The sequence below is a fragment of the Bombus vancouverensis genome, chromosome 10, assembly GCF_051014615.1.
Source record: "Bombus vancouverensis nearcticus chromosome 10, iyBomVanc1_principal, whole genome shotgun sequence".
Lineage (NCBI taxonomy): Eukaryota > Metazoa > Arthropoda > Insecta > Hymenoptera > Apidae > Bombus > Bombus vancouverensis.
Genome location: NC_134920.1, coordinates 11246736 through 11266115, shown reverse-complemented (window position 1 = coordinate 11266115; position 19380 = coordinate 11246736). Strand labels below are relative to the sequence as shown.

The following is a 19380-nucleotide window of genomic DNA, read 5'->3' as shown; positions in this document are numbered from 1 at the left end:
CGTATGTGAATACGAATGTGTGCAAGTATATGCGTGCGCGACGTCTCGAAAAACAGACGAATGTAACTGTTACGTTGGCAGTGTGGTATGGAAGATTGTGAGACAAAGAGAGTGCTGAGACATGTGCAAATGTATATCGACGATGATCCTGGAAATCGTTTATTAAAAAAATCTAAAATTATTTTAATACGAATTCTAAGTGTAACCTTAGTGTTCCTTTACTTTTATTTCGGCAAATTAAGATGCACAATTCTCATTAAGTACATTAAGTACATTAAGTTGTGAAAAAAGGACTTTAAAAGTCACTGCTGGTGATTTTGAAATTACCAAACAAGGATTGTTTAGTTTCTCTCGTAATTAACCGTAGTATAACGCGTATTATCAAGGTAATAAAAATAAATCATTCGTTTTCTGAGATGCAGTCCGCGATTTAATAACGCACCTAAATATCCTCTTCACAGTTATCGCTATCTTTTTCGTTAGCCCGTCGATTACACGTGCTTCCTGTTATTCCGCGTTTCTCCTTTCCCCTTTGAATCTGGTTTAATAATCGTTTTATCGTACGAAACGATTCGATCGGCCAGAGAAACTCGACAGATATCGATCCTTTTTTTAACCCGACAACGCATCCGAATAAAACGAAACGATACGCGTAACGTTGTATAATTAAGCGTCGCTTCCTTGTACACATCGGGCCGTGGAAAACGTAATTACCCTGCGAAGCTCATTTTCTTGGACGCTTTAACGATCCTTATTTTCGATGCAAGCGCGTTAAGTATTCGCATTATGCCGGCAGCTGATGCAGAGGAAGCCTCCGCGAAGAAACGGGGCCTCCCTGTTTCAGGATTATTAAACCGCCGTTAAGTCGCGATTAAAGTAAGTCAGGGCTTCTCCATTTACATCGACCAACGTTTAGACTATAGTTTCGACTATAGAATTTTCGAAGGAAACGAGAGAAACAACGTAGATTCTCGCGTAGGTTCGATCGATTGGGAATAAGGCTGGTCTTGAATAAAAATTTCCATTGGAATCAAATTTCTGTATATAAACGGACAAACGATTTCAGATTAATTAAGTTTGAAAGCGAATTAACCGGCAACTGGTAGACCGAGAAGCACCAGGCCTCGTTCGTTTTTATTCCACTTCTATCGTAATTTGAGAAATGATTAATTCTCTCCCTGCCGTTAACCGGCGTGTAATTTACCTGGCATTAAAATAAAATGATAAATGTTATTTTCCTTTATTATCGCGATATTATCCTTTTCGTATTTTCAATTTGTTAATTAATTTCTTTCTCAGTTTCCATCATCGCCGGGATAATGTTAGCAAATTGCCTGATAAAGTATCGACTTTCCGAAAATAACATCATCCTTGATAATTTCTCAATGCGGACGACCAATTTTCCTACATTTTTTATGTTAAATCGAAGGTTGTTAAGGGACGAAGAAAAAACTTCCATCTTCAAAGTATCCACTTGTCTACGTTGCACGGCAGTCGAGTAGCCATCGATTCCACGATTACCCGAACAATTTCTACCATAAAACAAGGCTGTCGATGTAAAGGAAAAGCAACAGCCTGGATCGGGATGCACCGCGTACCGGCCAAGTAAAAACCAGCATGCCAATCGACCAGCTCGCGACTACTTTTTCCAATCATCAACCGGTACCAATGGTAGATCTTGAAATTCATAACGAGAATATCGACACGTTGCATTCGCGGATAATCACGTGCGCGTATTTACGTTAAATCGCCAACGAAACTTTCACCGTTCCGCCGAATACCATCGAACGACGATGATTAGAAAATTCTTGCGCGGTACGAGAAGCGAATGGAGATTTTTTTCCAAGCTCTACCGCCTCTTTGTGTTTCTTTCTTCGTCTTATGGATCTTACGCGTCGCATATCCTTCCCAATTTAACGAATAAATTCGTTAAACAGACAGGCTGTAATTATATAACGGTACGTTTCATTTGGTCGAGGAAGGAATTATTTTTAGGGATGTTTTTATTGTTAAGATCCTGAGAGTTCTTTACATGTTGTATAATACGAGCAAGTCGTACGATACAAGCGACACAACGCCTGAAATAAGATAATTGAAAACGTGGCGAAGTTATTATTTTTGTTTATGTAGATGATACATTTACACTGTACATGGGAGTGTGTGTGTAAGCGTCAGAGGACGTGCAGGTCTTAGTTGAGACAAAAGACTGTTGTTAGATGTTAGAAGCTTCTAGAATAGTCTGTTTGACAACAAGCGTGCGTGTAAGAAGGTTATCGAGGTCTTCAGAGTGTAATATATATGTATGGATGTTGTGTGCAAATAAAGTTATTAATTTACTATACCTTAACAATTTTCATAGCGTAGGAAAATTTATTCAGGTTCGTAGAACGATCGCGATTCGAACGATGTAAAAATCTCGAAACACGTTAAAGAAAAGAAATTCTAAAGTATAGAGATTCGCGACTACGTAAAATACGACTAACTGGTAAAAAAAATATGTAATACAAGTTTCGAACAAGCTACCATCCTCGTGCCAACTCCGCTAAAACCTAATAAGTCCTGCTTGAAGAAAAAGCGGTAGAAATCAGCCGACGAGTGAAACTGAATTTTTCCATCTATTATGATATGAATCACGGTTTATAATTATTACAGTGGTTCGGGACGCGAACTAGAGGTTCCGTATTTAATGATCAGACGACCGCCTGAAAGACGTAAAGGCCAGTTGTTAATTAACGTCGTCTTCGCTGTATTCTTTTTCCTCTCTTTCCTCTTCCTCTTTTCTCTTTTCTTTTTTGGTTTCGCAGCAAAGTGTACAGGTGTCTACCTTTCTCGACGCACGGCCAGCCCGTGTTGATTCCCTTAGCAGACGTACACGGTCTTTCGACTTGAAATCCCCTCGACGTGGCCGAAACATAACGAGTTCCAACCTCTCTCCACCGACAACCATCGCGCTACCTTCCTTCGGTGCAACAGGCAAGGAATAAATTTTGCGAACAACGTGGCACTTTTTTACCGTCCCCACTGACAAGTAACAAGCAACCGGGCCAAACAACCGTCGCACCAAAAACCACCAATAACACGGCATAACGCGTTATTTATTACGTACACCTTGAAGACGTTGTTAATGAGAAATGATCGGGCAACGGCTCGTTTCCCTTTCGATTTATGCGACAATTTAGTACGAACTTTCCGTTCCGATAGACCGGAAAGTATATGACACGAACGAATCGTTTTCTTTTCTTCTCTTTTCTTTTCCAGGCTCTTTAAGAATAACGTCGAGGGGAGAAAGTACGGCCAAAAAGTGAACGCCGTAGTGGCAAGTCCCGAGGAGTCCGCGTCGCGGAACTTCCACGCGAATTGTCAAAGAAATTAATGCAAGAACACGGCAACAATACGAAGATATAGAGCCGCGATTAACCTGCTACTCCGTATCCAATCTTCAATTACGAATCGCACATAGCGTGCCGTTTTTACGCGAGTTTTCTCTGGCCGTGGTCTTATCCGCCATTACATCGGTTCGATGCACAATAGGCGACCGACGCGATGGCGCACGAAGATCGTTGCAACGATGCTCCACATAAAGAACGATCGATCTCTCGTGCCGTTCTTAGGCAACTACTTACGTGCGATATACCGGAGAATGTATGCCTGAGGTTCGAGATAGCTGTAATTTTCAACGACGATTCAACGCGTTTGTAAAGCAAGGTTTTTTGTCCAGAACGCGCGTATGCCGCGCCTGATGTAGCGTGAAATTGTTTAAACCTGTTGCATCTACGGGCCACGATCTCGCGAATCTGATTTTTATTTATTTAGGGGATTCTTCGAACGAGATATCTGGCGATTTCAAGTTGCTCGTCTTGAGCGTTTCGTGTGGCCCGACGTTGATTCCAACGAGATGTTTCGTCGTATCGTTGGTATCGACGGTGGGATTTTTATGAGAAACTTAAAGAGAAACATGGGAAAATATATAAAATAGCGAAGATACGGTACTATTTATCGGAGTGTTTAGAAGGCGACAAAAATCTCTACTCGACTTCCATTTCTTCAGTCTTGTTACCGGGAAAGCAGAAAGTCGGTGTATATCTTTTAAAGAAATTATTGCTTCGATTTTTCGTTGCACAAAGTGTCTTAGAGCGCGTTAAAATGGAAGTCGATGCCCGAGAGACCTATTTCGCGAGGCCTTTGCACTTTCTCCTAATTAAAACATCCATATCCTTCACGCCGTCGTTCGATCCACGAAAATCGAAAGCGTGACAGCTTTACGACATAGTGTGGCAACTTTGTTAGCCATAAAAACCCACTTGCAGAAAAATAACAAAAATACTTCGCTTTTTCTAGAATCCTTCGTAAAAAAAAAAAAAAAAAAAAATAGCAACGCATAAAATCGAATAAAATGGAGAGCTATGAATTTGTATTCTCGATTTTACGTAGCCATCGAATCGTAACTTCTTCATTCGTCGAAGGATTAAATAGAAGCGCGAACAGCGCATAAACGTCACATTCGTTGCTACGAGGTGAATTAATTTTCAGGTTCGCTGGAGCCGATAGAATCGTAAAAGCCAACGAATACAAAGGAAAAACCAGCTGCCAGTACGTGCGTGGTGGTCGATTCGCGCGATATTCTGTTCAATTATCGACGAATACCACTCGCATCTCTATATCCTCGATATGGCCATTGTTGACGCGAGATATCGACACAGTTGCTCGGCTTTCACTTGGCTTTCTTTCGAATCGTTTATTTGGAAGGTGGAGTCTATCGAAGGCTGTCACGAGGCCACTGCTGTCACGAGGTCCTTATCAATTTCTTCAGCGTCGTAACGTCGAACGATCGCGATATCGTCCTCGAGAGCGTTGCATAAAACGAAGCAGGGCCATCGGATCGCGATACATACAGCGTATGCTGGTTTCACAGAGTGGGAGAAGCACACCAGTCAAACTGGTATCATTGTTCCTGGCGCGCAACGACGCATAGGGCTGGAACCGATGCAACGGTCAAACAGTTCCAGGTTGCATGTTCGAGTGCACCAAACGCACCACAGTGAACAATTTTGTATATCTTGTTGTCGACACAGCCACTTTTCATCTTCTAGTAATTATCGCTGTTAATTCCAGCGACAGAGTAATTATTACCGTGTGACCGCGCGGAGTAATTATTGCTCGTTTTCGTTCGATAATTTAAAATAATATATTCTTTCGTGAAAGAAAAAGGAATTTTCGATGAATGTTCGTCCGTAATTAATATTCGATCACGATGGCTGCTAAAAGTTCTCGAAAATAAACAATCTTTAAAAGATACAAAGCTGTTGCGCGTGTAAAATACGTATACTCGCTGTGTCTTGCAGATTATAACGTCATTCGATTTTCAAAAAAACTATTTTTAATAATTTAAAAGGCCAGTCTGATCGGAAGCTCTCCGAGACCCACTGTAAATACATTATTATGCAAATAAGAACGAGAGATTAATCTGCTCTCTCTTTCAAGATGCAATTAATCCGTGTGTGTCCGAAGTTGCTTTCGAACTTAAATTTGTTAGTAGATTATTACTTCGCCACTAAAGAGAGAACCGAGAAGATCACCGTATGTTGACTTCGTAGTACAGCAACCGGTATTAAATAACGATAGAATCTTAATCAGAGGCTTCAGCAGCTTCCAGGCAACGTAAATCTCGGCGTAAGAACTCCTGTTTACCCTTAAGTGTTCGTTCCACTTAGGACTGGATTGACTAATTTTGCCTCGTTCCGCAACGAATGGCACCTGGAAAATGGTAAACGACGCCCTTGCCGCAGCAAAAGTGGCCAGAGCTCGGTGAATTTAAAAAGCTAGAGATAACGAGGCCATAAAACAGCCCGATAACGTGTTTAAATTCGCCGCGAATAAATGGTCCCTCGTGAAAATCCATTCGTACGACCGTTGCGATACAACTGTACCAATAAATCTCGATAAATACGCACTCGTAATGTTCGCTCAACGAAACGATATCGTCAGCAGTCAAACGATAATAAGATACAGCTGGTAGATATCAACCAGAACGATAGTAGATATTAATTGGTACGCACGAAGAAGTAATATTTGAGATTTGATGCAAATCGATGCTACGCTACGGTTAAACGACCGTAGACGTCGATTGCACGAGAATTTTTTTTTTTTTTTTTACGGAATTGCACCAAGTGCGGCAAATATATAGACAGTAGCAGGCACGTAAATGAAAAATCCACAGATCCTCGTTCAACGTGCGAACCTTCGAACTCGATCGCGCTCATCAACACGAATGCAATCTCAGAATTCGACCAACCATAACTCCATAAATCTCAAAGACCGCAAAAACCACGAAGACGGTCCAGAGCATTCTCAGAATGGAAAAGTGAAAGCAGAAGAGAGTCACGGGCTTACAGCCGATATTTTCACTTCTCCAGTATCGCGTCGTGTCGTGTTCCTCGCAGATTATTAGGACGTCGTAAAAAAAAAAAAAAAATCGTGAAAAAGGACCGGTAGACACTTGCAAAACACGTACAGGCAGATGTAATACGAAATCATACATCACCAGGCCTCGTGATTAGTTAATAACATCGTATTCGTTATAAATGATCGGCAACGCGGCTGGTAATTAGACCTTAGACCAGTGGTTCGATGATTGATACGGTACAGAGAGATTTACAAGTACAAATACGCGAATCAACCTTCGCGATAACGGCTGGCCAACACCGGTTCTACGAGGATGACGTTGCAATGGCGGCTACCGGTCTGCCATCGTGTTTCCCAGATTATTCGTCTGATCGTTGCTTACGTATAATTACGGAGAAAGTACAGGACGCACGGTCGATCTCTGTCGGCTCATCGTGCAACGCATCCTCGTATTGCGCAACTCCGCGACCATGCAGCTTGATTTTATGGCCTGCTAGATGGATGAACGCACGACATCGTGTATGCTTAATGCGGTAAAATATACTTTTCCGTTTAGATGAATGAACATGGAAATCCATTAGTCAGCACGTCCACGCACCGCCAAGACGAATCGCTCGAATTACGTTGTAATTGAATCGAGTCTCGTTAAACGGTGCTACGGTTTGACCCGTTCGAATTGCAACCAACGTGGCAACGATCGAAGGAAGCCAGAGCACGATACCGGAAATAGGATTTTCGTAGTTTCTACTTTCCATGTGCTCGCCTGCATTTATTTATATACCGATCGATCGGACTCGATTAAATCGAATTTCGTATCATTTAGCGGTACATAGTTTTCTTGCGATTATAAAAATCTGAGTAAAGATACAATTCGTGGAACGCGATTAAATGGAAAAACGAGGGTACGCGCAAAAACTGTATGTAATCACCGTGAGAGGAAATGCACGCCGAACAGAAATACCTTTTAGAATTCAGGATACAGTATCGTAAATTACGATCTATAAATTATTCATTTATCGCCAATTTATCGCCAATTAAGGGTCAATGTCTGTGGAAAAATTCCTAGAAACAATCTGAGACCTTGGCGCACGTAACACATTCCAAACTTCTTTCTCGATTAGAATCGCCCGTGAACTATTCGAAACCGCCTTCGGTTAGCTCCGCTTGCGCCTCGAAGCTGTACGGCGATCTGCAAGTCTCGGCGATTCATCGATCCAAAGCACCGACGTCGAAAAGGAAGAAAAAGAAACGAGAAAAAAAGAAAAGATAGAAGAACACGAAAGGAAGAAAAATCCCCTCAAGGACGTATGATAATCGAGTCTGAGACCAAAAGATAGCCCAAAGACGTCCGACAGACGGATCATGGTCGAAATCCGGTTTGAAAAAGGAGCAATCGCTCCAACACCGCCTATGTTCCTCTAAAACGCTATTTTCAGACCTACCATAATTATAGACCTTGTGCATCTTCGGCCATAGCGAGGCAAGAAGAATGTGTGCCAAATTCCTCGCGGCAGAATCTCGGGAAAAAACGCACGACCCGTAAACCCAACGCCGTATAAATCTTATCGGAAGAAGAAAAAGAATGACGGAAAGAGGGAGGAACAGCTCCATAGAAATCTTTTGAAACACGAACGCAGCTGGAGTTTATCTAACAGGCTGTAGCTTTTGGAACGCTATAGCATCGAAATTTATCGGATTTATTCGTCGGAGAGTGTCGGAGATTTCTTTCCATTCACCTTCCTCGATATTTTAGAAGAGTTACGAGTCTAAACGAATGCAAACACCAACCCCGTAGGACACGGTTAACTGTGAATCCGGCTTTAGACTCGTTTTTAAACGACGTTACCAACCGACAGCTTTCTTGCCTGTCCCAATAACCATTATATTACGCTATTAAGGTTACAGTAAATTGTTGGATTAGATGTTTTTAACGATAACGGTGGTATGCTTGTTCGATGCCACGATAAAGCAGGCTCGTTCTCAGTTCAACTCATCGTTTTATAATTGGAAAATGTTGGCTTGTTCGGTGATTCACGGACGAATAAATAAAAATATTATACACAGAGGCAAGAAGCTCGGGAAATTTCGCTATTTATAGCTACTTGTAAAAGTTTTTAGAAAATATTTAGGAACATATCGTGCGTGTTCGTGTATGTGTGTCGTAGAAAACATTCTGAAGCCTCGCCAACGTTGTAATAAAAAATGACATCGCAAGCATATACTTTTCTATGGTAACTAACAATTTGTCTGTCGAGTAGTTTTTACAGTCACCGTAAGTAGAAATTGGAAATGGAAATGAAATATACATTTGCAAAAAAGATGCCGTGAAGTTTTGAGTAAAAATAACGAAGTGGATCGATAGGATGTTTCGAAAGCCTCGTGAATTTTTTTTTTTTTTTTTTTTAGAATATTCGATCAACTGTTTTACGTAACTTCTGATTCTTTCGAGTTTGGCGCACGACTCGAACGTGATCCTTCAAATTGCCGCGCTTACAGTTGCGCGGTAAATCTAACGTGCGATTTAGAATACTCGACGCGATTCGTCGTATCCGAGCGAGGTAGCAACGCAACTATGCGGTACAAATAAAAGCAGCACGAGAATGTCGGTAAATCGTCGTAAATTTCATGGTTGTAAATGCCATTCAAGCATCTCCTTTTATACTTCCTTCGGTGCGCCTTTTGCATGCGGTGCACGTCAATAACTTACAGAATTCTTTCGTCACGATACTGCATCGTGATGTGCTTCTAAACGTTTTATAATTCCACCTTCGATCAATTGTAACAGAATCGAACATTCTCGAAACATAACGTACTCTTGAATCTCTAATGTTTATATTCGCCAAATCTTCCATCTCCGTGAATATATTAAAAAATTCTACGATGTAATATTTCTCGAGGAATTTCTCACAATTCACATTTGTTCGCTCAATTATTCAACGTTGATCATTTTTATTCGGAAGCAGAGGAAAATACAATCAAAAAGTTAGAGAATAGAAAGAGAATTTTATTGAGAATTGAATATCTAAAGAACGTAAAAATGTCAACTTATCGATTATATGTCAGAGAAAATACGCTAATTTACTCGATTGGAAGAACAGTTCCACGACTCTCGATCGACCGTTCGAAAGAAAGTTCGCATTTCGTCTTTCCAAGTGGAAATCCATCGGTAGAAAAACTTGCTCGAGCTTCTTTGAAAGCGCGCATAATTGCCCGCGCGCGTTTCCATAAGCCTCGATAGGCAATCGATTGGAAAAGGGCATAGATAGGGGGCCGCTGTAGATTTCTACGATCGGACACCAATAAATATCGATCTTTCATTTGCAGATACACGGACAACGTCCTCTCCGTAGCAACGTTCCTTACCGGATTGCCTTATGCAGACAAAAGATACGTGTACATAACGGCCCCGTAGCTACCATCCGCCATAGCCAGTTGCGAAAAAACGGCCAAAGTCGTGGTTCGATGCCGGAAAGATCCCCTCTTTGAGCCGTTTAACCATGAAACCAATTAACCTTTCGATCGATGTTATTCGCGTTTGCATATCGTTGTTTCATATTTTCGTGAGCACAATGGAAGGGCGAGGAGAGACGCGAAGATTGGAGTAAGAGGTGCGAGTACAGAGAAATTACGAGTCTTTTTTTCTTTTTTCTGTTTTTTAGAAAATATTATATATATATTTTTTAAAGGTCGTGGCTTCGGAGATGTGTTTGGGATGGAAGAAGCGAAGAATTGAGAAGGAAGAATATCGAAGAGGATCCGGAAGATGTTTGCCATTCAGGTTTAACCGCGTATGACAAACATAGAATTTCGTATCACGATTCTCATCATTTTACTGCGCACGCTACAAAAATTTAGTCGTCAAGACAGCTACCGTAACGGCGGGAAGCAACTGGAAAATTAATCGAAAGCCATAAAAATAAATTCCTCGAATCCGCTGCAGTCGAAATTAATCAACGCGTTCGTCCTGATTAAAGCGACATCGTTTAAGGGGTTGAACGTTCGCGGTTCGATTTAAATCCCACGAGATACGATCTTTCAGCACGCACGTTCCAGCTTTGTCGATTAACTCTTGTACCGGCGTACGACTAGAAATTCGTGATAAACGGAAAATAATGAAAAAGCGAAGAGAAAGCGAGCAATACCGTGTTAGTACGAGATGCAAGAAGATATTCACGGGAATTTAGTGCGAATATCTGGTGGCCACCAGCGGTGTGCACACCGATTCTAAATACAGCCACCTCGCAATACCCCTTGCTGGTAGGATCTAGCCAAACGTGTTCTGCGGCCAATGGCGAGAGAAGATTGGCCGTCAGTCAACGCGGCAATGGAAGCATTGTGGCCGATCTGGAAGCCAGCCGGATCTTCTTGCGCGATAACCGAGACTCCAGACGATCCCGATTGCTTTTTCCGTTCTTTCAAATGAATCATTGTCTTCGCTTGATACCCTAGCGTTCTATATACGAAGTGTCTTAAGATCGCTTAGAAAGTGGTATAATATGTCGAGAGAAGGGATGCTGTGCTCTTTTTTAAGAGCAACGGAATTCGATCATGTTAGCGATAAGATTTTTCGGCTCGTTAAGCTCTTTTCTTTTTATCCTTTTCTTCTTCTCTCCTTTCTCTTTTTGTTTTCTTTCTTAACTGTTTGAGTCCCAAGCAGCGCGATCGCGCTGTTCAATTTCTGTGTCGAAAAGTCCAAGTACATTTGGACGACTGACGGTATTTTGTATTTCATCGTTGTCTTCCCAATAATTTTTATCGAACAAAGCTTGAAATATTTATTAACTAATAATAATAGATGTATTTCATGAAGTCGCTGTTCGCGCTGTTCAGGATTTTTCGACTCTGTTTTTTCAACGATCTCTGCGACTCAAACGGTTAAGAGGCGGATGGTACATTTCTGTCGATTTGATTTGTAATATATAGGAATTTATTTAGGAATATTCTTTTAGTATTACATTTTTATCCTCTTCGTGTCTGGAATCGATTCTGTAAGCATCGCTCAATTTTCTGCGTATTACAGTCCACGCATGTAATTTTCTGTTTAATATCCGTGTCGCGGCAATGTTTTATGGTTGCCCGTGGGTTGTACAGAATCGATAGATAATTATTCTTTGTAAATCGAATTAAGGATTCGATTAAATATCATCGACGACTTTCTACTTACGCGATACGAGCATGAGCTGCAAGACAAGTACGTAAACCAGCAATTACAAGCGTAATTATCCCTACACCCTTCATTAGACGGTGTATTGATATATTGGGCGACTGACGCGTGGACCAACCCACCTAAGCTAGTGAATTATTAGCGAAGCCCGAGTTGCCCGCAGCTCGGAATTTAGGCCCTTTATCCCTCGAATTACACGCCATGATTTTTCACAATATTTTTCTATCTCTTTCTATTTCACTTTTAACCGGACTTAAATAGAACAGTCTCTTAAAATTATCTTTAATAGAAAGTTATTGGAATTTACGACTGTATCTGTCTGTATTGTAGTATCGTGGACGAGGGGCCTGGGGGTGTCGTGCGGATTGTAAACAAGCGGTTGCTGAGATGCGAATTATATACCCTCTTTCTATAAAATCTCTTTCTATTTTACTTTTAACTCGGAACCGGACTTAAATAGAGCAGTCTCTTAAAATTATCTTTAATAGAAAGTTATTAGAATTTACGAGACTGTATCTATCTGTATTGTAGTATCGTGGACGTATTGGGGGTGTCGCGCGGATTGTAAACAAGCGGTTGCTGAGCATGTGCGTAGTGGGGCTAAGACAAGAGATACGAGGCTAAGACAAAAGACAAGGGGTTGCTAGGGGACGATAAACGAATTAACAGCAGCATGAGTTGAGAAGTCAGAGAGCGCGGATTGCGTTGTCGAGATAGTGTTGTTAGCGTTGTTAAGAGAGAGTTAAATTTACGTTGACGAGAATTGTTAATTAATTATCTAGTTGTTTTAATTATTATTTTGTTTGTTGCAATTATTTCATGTTTAATAACCATTGTTTTCTGTTTAATTATCATCTGTTTAATCCATTTATCATTAATAAACTAATTATAATTATTTACGATACTACAGTACGAACGAAGCTTCCATAAAACGAAATTTGTCATACAACTTTGCGCAAGTAAACGAGTTAATAAATATTCACTCACATTGTCCGCAGCGTTGACGTCGATTTCACGAAGAAGTAACGTTTCGCAGACATCCACGTGGCCGCCTGCCGCAGCCAATAAAAGAGGACTTCTGCCATTCTGTAAATGAAAATATATTTTCGATGAATATCGTGGATAAACATACTCGAAATATAAAATACTCGAATTAGATTTTAATCGTTAATACAAAGTCCGATACTCTGATAAATATTACAAGATAAAATAGTTAAAAATAATTATTTAAAGAATCGAACGTCCAACGACGAGTCGATGAACGAAGAAACGAAGAAATCAACGAACTAAGGGACCTGAGAAATCGAGGATCAGCGAAGCTTTCAAATTTATAGACAAAATTAAAAGACTATCTCGAGAGAAGAACGGAGAAGGAAAGTGCGAACTTTATCGGCGAATTAAGTTTCCCTAAGCATTGCTCGACGCTCGTGATTCACGAGAGGATCAATTAGCAACGTAATTAATAGGTACCCGCATTTCAGTTTGTAACACACGCATTTCTCGTGTCGAATTAGCCGCTGCGATCAGACAGGACGCAGGCTTAATTAGCCGAACAGGGGCTCAAGCAACGCTACCCGATGCATCTTTGCAACTAACATAGCCGAGTCCCCCCTGATCTCATTATTTACATAAATTTCTCGTCAATCTTCGCATTTTTCCATTCACATTTGATCGAATAGTACTTTTCTATCCTTGAAAGATTTCTTAAATTTGCGAAAAATATGAAGGAAACGTTACTGACACGCGTAATTTCTCCTTACCATTTTATGGCAGATTTTCTTAGAACGTTCGAAGCCTTCCCACTCGTCGGACGAGAGAAAGATTGGAAAACCAGAGCGAAGTCAATTTTTCTTTGAACAGAGACGATGCAACGTAAGGCGGCGTAGAAGAATTAGATCGAAATTGGAATTTTAATCTCTGTTAGATACTAAATACTGTTTAATGCTAGACTTAAATACTAGACACATTAGTACTACTATACGCCTCTTCCTGTCCGATGTTAAAGACATAGGTTACGCAAATTTAACAAATGAGAGTATACATCATTTTGACACGGCGAGTAACCTATGTATGTTCAGATTTCCTGTAAGGTTGTGGCTCGTTGCCTCGGGTAATAAGAGCGCACTAACTCCGTGTGTTAATGAAGAAGTATATCTTATCCATGCAACCTTAGATGCAGAAAGTGTAATATATCAAATAGTAAATAGTTGCGTATATGAATCAACGGCGGTGGACGTGTAGCCACCATAAATTCTGTTTCAACCAATATCGCGATCCTATGAAACCGTACGATTCGTTCGTCTCGACTAAGAATCACTGGAGAAACGCTTGCCACGTGTGAGATGGTAAGTAAAGCCATAAAGTTTGAAGTTAGAGCGTTCTTTACAAGTTTAGTAGAAAATATTACATGTAGATAAAACCAATATGATATAGAGATTAGAGAAATGAATGGAATATTTAGAAAACGGAATTATTCTGATAGATAAGGAGAGAAACGAGCAAAACGGTATAGAATTGATATAGAAAATAAGAATTTGAAAAATGGAATATATCGTTGAGAAAGAAGAATTACTAACACGAAACACACATAGAGAGCATATGTATATTATCGAGGAGAAAAAAATAAACAGAGTATTCTTTGGATAAAAAAATAAGGAATTTTTCAAGATAAATATCCTTATTTTTAAATTCCCTCGTTCTCTCCACGTACGATAAAGAATAAAATGGATTATCGGGAAAAAAGATTCGAAGAATCCAACGAATGTGATTTTATCAGGAAGGAAAGCCATTTTGCTGCGAGTTCGATCTGAAACATCGATCGATATAATTTCAATTATTCGGTGCATTGGCCGACGACGATGAATCGCGATGAACGTGTCGGCTTCTCGCATAATAAAGCACTTTAGCTCGAAGTTAGCCGCTGGCTAAAGTGGAAAAAAACCGCACGACGATTAATTTCATCGGCGCAATTAAGGAAGAAGTAATTGTAATGAATGCGTGGATAATCGGGCAACGTTTCCCCGCAGGCTTCCAGACAATCTTTTGACAAATGCACACCGAACACGCTTATCTACATTCCCACCGACGGCGACTGTCACAACCCCAGATGTAAATATGTAATGTAATTAATATACTACATTCTCAGGCCCGTATACCTCTAATGAAACTCAGGCTCGATCAATCTATGACTTGGCGTGCTATAATTAGAAGTGGGCCGAACGGTCATCCAAACTCGCATCTCTAGAAATCTCTCTTGCAAACGATCAACTTCTCCTTTTGAGGATCCTTTCGCACGAGACGAGCTGCTCAGATGCCAAATCTATCGATTCCAAATAATTTCGTTAGTTTGATCTATCGTTATCCAACCTTTACATAATTTTGATTGTTCGTGTTGAATTTTATAATGAGAAACACGCGAGAAAGAAGTTGCTTACTTCCACAAGTTCATTTATCGCAAGAAGATGATAGTAAATTCTCAGATAAATTTAAGCAACAGCGTTCGTAACATGGTCGATTCTCTGTATCTTTCATATTATGGAGTTCGATCAATGTGGCTTCTAAGTCATTTACCGCAACAGCTTCGTCGCGACAACACGATAAAAAAATAAGATCTGGTCGGTGATAAAGGAAAAAACGGAGAAGGAGACTCACTTCGTCCGGCAGTGGTTTAATATCTTCGTCGAGGAGTCGCGCAACTCGCGCTACGTCGCCACGTGCGGCCGCCTCGCGTAACTTTTCTGCCATTCCAGCCACGCATCTGCAAAAGAAAAGGAAATGGACTGTCATTAGAGGAATTCGATCTAAAACGGCTGCTTTTCGTGCAACCAGTGCAGATTATTACGTCAAATACGCCGGTATCGCGAGTTTCTTTCGGAACAAGATCATCGAATCGGCGAACGATCTCGGTTTTTCTATGTTTCATCGAATCGGATTCCTTCGAAACGATTCCCTTTTCCTCTAGAGTCAACGACAGCGACGATACGACAAAAAAGGAAACGAGAGATAGATATTTAAAGAGCAACTTTTACTACCTTTCAACGACGATTTTTACATTTTTCTCGAGCAAAGAAATTGACAGAAATTATAAAATAGCTCGCCAAGGCATTCCAACGCTCGTGGAAATCTTTCATAGATAAATATACTATGCGTGTTATACGAAAGATTTTGAAATTTTATTAGCGTTGGAATAAGCTGGCCACTGTTGTCGTTGCATTCGTGAATTTTGAAATAAATCTGAAAATGTACACAAAAGCTACAAGATATTTACTCGAAACGCGGCGTACGCGTAACAGCTTTCTGTGACGAGTGTTCTTCAAATACTATCGTGAGCTATTGGAAACATCGTTAACATAATGAAGTAGTCTGTTAGTTAATGAATTGGCATCCGAAGTCAATTATCGCTACATTACATTCGTAACATTCATGGATGATTTCTTAGTAACCTTTTCCTTACGAGGTTTTATCACTATGCACGATTCGAAACTTGTAACAGATAAAGCTGGGAATTCAGGTTTCCGCCGGATGTCAACCGGTTAAGGACATTACGCACATGCTATATAGAAAGGGAACAAAACCAACAGGTGAATTTCTGCGAATTCGAGGCTCTCCGTATTTACGGATGCAAAAATCCATAGCATATTCATTGCGGCAATTAAGCAACAGGAAGTCGAATGTCTGGAATCATCCACAGACTCAAAATAAATCTTATAAACCCAGCTATGATAGCAATTTACATCTTGAGAAGGTAATAATTCGCGATGAAACATACTACACCGAAACTCTCAACAACCTACTGATTGTGAATTGTAGTAGAAGATGTATAAATAAATATTTTATCGATACTTTCAGCCTCTTGTGAAATATTCCATCATAAATATAATTCGGATAAAATAAACACATTGTATGTTAAATAACAAAAGCCCTAGCTCAACACGTTCCATTATTAATAACAATTATGAGATATTCCATCATACATATAGTTCGGATAAAACAAACACATTGTATAATAAATAACAAAAGCCCTGCATTAATGCATTCCAAGCACATTATTTTCGACACGGTTGGAAGATATGCACGCCTCTGATCAAATTAATATTACACATAGAATCGCATTCATAATCCAGGCGGTCAGATCTTCATTAGAAGGAAGGAAAGGGCGTGACAACGAAGAAAACGACGCGCATCCTCTATAAAGGGAACAATGATACAGGCCACCATTGTTTTCGGAGACAATGGACGCGATGGATTCGTGAGTCGAGAGGAAAAATACTTGCTGAATGATCCCTGTGTTTCTGAGTCACTCGTTATAACGATATTAAATGGCTCGTAGACGTATCTTTTAATTTTTCCCAACTAATTTTCCAAACTCAAATCAGACGCATTTATAAAAATCGCTGTGGAAAACATAACAGTCCACTTTTGTTGATTTTCTAATTTCTACGTCCCGTGCTAGCTAAGAGAAAGTATTTCAATGTGAAATAGTCACGATGTTTTATAAGAAATAATATTAATTTAATTGTTACGTTAATTTAGCTTTATCTTGTAAAATATTTAAGCTTCCGGCCTTCGTACGATGAGATGATCTGACGAAATAAGCGTTTGCTTTACCTTCGTTGCGCAAGTTATAGTTCGCTGCCACGCTATTCCATTAAAATGAAAAGGATGATTAACATATAATATTAAACGACCACCTGGAACATTAAATGCGAGTATCCTCGACGCAAGTGCGTTACAATTTTCTCGTTTTTCTTTAATAAAGAGATGTCGAGTTGAACGGTATTTATTAAGACCTCCGCCCCTCGACCACACGTCCTTCGAAGAACCTAGGAGAAAGAAATGATAGAAAAAGAAAATAGGATATTAAACAAACTGATTGATACAACAGATTACGCGCTTTTTCCCCTACTCTCATTTTCTTATTATCGAGCGAGCCATCTCGTAAAACGCAAAATTATATAATATTCGGTTTTCCTACGATAAGCGAAAATCATTAGCCTATCAGAAAGTGGCGAATGGCGTTGAAAGCGATGCAAACACGTTTATTCGGTATACCAGTCGTGTAATTCGGATAGGGAATACGGTTATATTTGCATGTATGTGCTTCGGTTCATTAACGTCGTAAACGATCTTTGTAAAATTAACGATGTAGATGAAGGCTTGCTTCGGAAGTTTAATTAGTCTTAAGATACTTGGTGGTAATAACCTTAGATTCCACCCTTTCCTCTGCTATAATATTCTTTAGAATTTTCGTATATTAACCCGTCGAACATACTCTTACTTAATTCGCTTGACTCGCTGTATATTCACAATGAACCTTCTTGCGTCGTGATAGATTATTTCGCAATGACAATCCATGCCATAATCTATTAAATTCTCAGTACCGTTCATCGTGAATCGAAGTGAAACGTCTCGTAGACACACGTATATACAGTTGCGAGCAAGTGCATCGATATAATACGAAACTTTCAAGGGGCGACGTTGATTAATGATACCGCGGTTTCTCTCGACGACCCGACCACGCTAAGTGGAGATCTACAATACTAGGCAAAGAATAGTATCTGCTCTCCGAACGTGTATACAACTGTGTTCTAAAATTATAGTAAATTAATAGGCGGATACTCGATTCGTTTAGACGATCACGCATTCATCGGAATAATTAAATTTCCTGTACGCAATTTATACGAAACGTATCGTAACCCGATATCGACGATCGATCAATCACACCTCGTTAAACGATATTTGAGAAATCGATGATAATTCTCCCACATCAGACTCTACTTACGAAACGAATCTTGCTCTTTTTGCTTCCGGCTACTTTCGATTAAAACTACGTACGTAAAAAATTCAAGATAATATATAGTATATAATATTTCCCTTAATTATATCGGCATCGTGAAGTTAAGCTTAAATATTAACCTGTTGATTGGGTCATTTATCAATGTACGAAGAGTTATGTCAATGTAACACCACGGGACAAATTACTATGCTGGAAAAATGACGGTTAAATTAAATTGAATTATATTAATATCCAACAAGTGAACAATTCAAATGACCATTCAATCTGTTCTCTTTACTCAAATATTTATAGCGATTCGCGAAAGAATTTGAACACTTACCATAAAGTAACTTGTATCCTCCATACTCCACTTATCGCGAAACCGCCCGTTTAATTTTTCTTTCGATCGAATATAAATCAAGCGACCTGTGCAATCAACGAGTCCACCTTATTCTCCCGATCCAGCGGCGATTTAATTATCGCGTATCCATCCTTCGTCATCGTGATCAGTAAAGGAGAAGCGTCTTTCATCGAACCAACCACCGTATCCGGCAACATAGCTTAATAACTTGAGAACAAAAAAGAACGTAATATATAACACAACCTTTCGAGCTCGTTATCAACTGTACCAAAATACGGTGGAAAAGCAATAACTCGTCATTTAAACAGTAACTTACCAAACTTCCGACAGCACTAACAATCGTGACGAATATCCTAGCACTATTCTTGTTAGAAAGCGAATTGAGAATATAATATTTGTTAATCTTAACGTTATTGTACCTCACATGTGTCGAAACGCGCGTTGTAAACTTGTGCAATGTTATACCGCGCGTGGCGCTGCGATCTGAGGTAACAGGGCGCGAAAATCAAAACGAAATGTCCAGTAATCTTTCCAAAACAGAAGATGTGTTCGTGTCTGTGTTTCCAAACGTGTGTGTTTGTGTTTCCAAAACGCAAATGTGCTATTTCCACTACGCTGTTTCCAATTGTTCATATAAACACCTGATGCAATAATTTTGTCTAGACTGTAATTTAACTT

At 39.9% G+C, this 19380-nt stretch overlaps 1 protein-coding gene across 3 annotated transcripts in view; it reads right to left on the bottom strand.

The window, feature by feature from the left end:
* The window catches only part of dgo (ankyrin repeat domain containing protein 6 diego), a 135536-nt gene that overhangs the window by 79557 nt on the left and 36599 nt on the right, over positions 1–19380 (bottom strand). For 2 of the 3 annotated variants that reach the window (XM_033337078.2, XM_033337080.2), the window contains exons 1-4: positions 19019–19145; positions 18682–18909; positions 15218–15323; positions 12554–12652 (exon numbers count right to left, since the gene is read on the bottom strand). In XM_033337078.2, coding sequence (XP_033192969.1) covers positions 12554–12652; positions 15218–15310 — 192 coding nt within the window. In that variant the 5' untranslated portion in view covers positions 15311–15323; positions 18682–18909; positions 19019–19145. Of the gene's footprint in view, positions 1–12553; positions 12653–15217; positions 15324–18681; positions 18910–19018; positions 19146–19380 lie in introns of those variants that run through there. The other variant, XM_033337079.2, reaches the window with a different exon arrangement.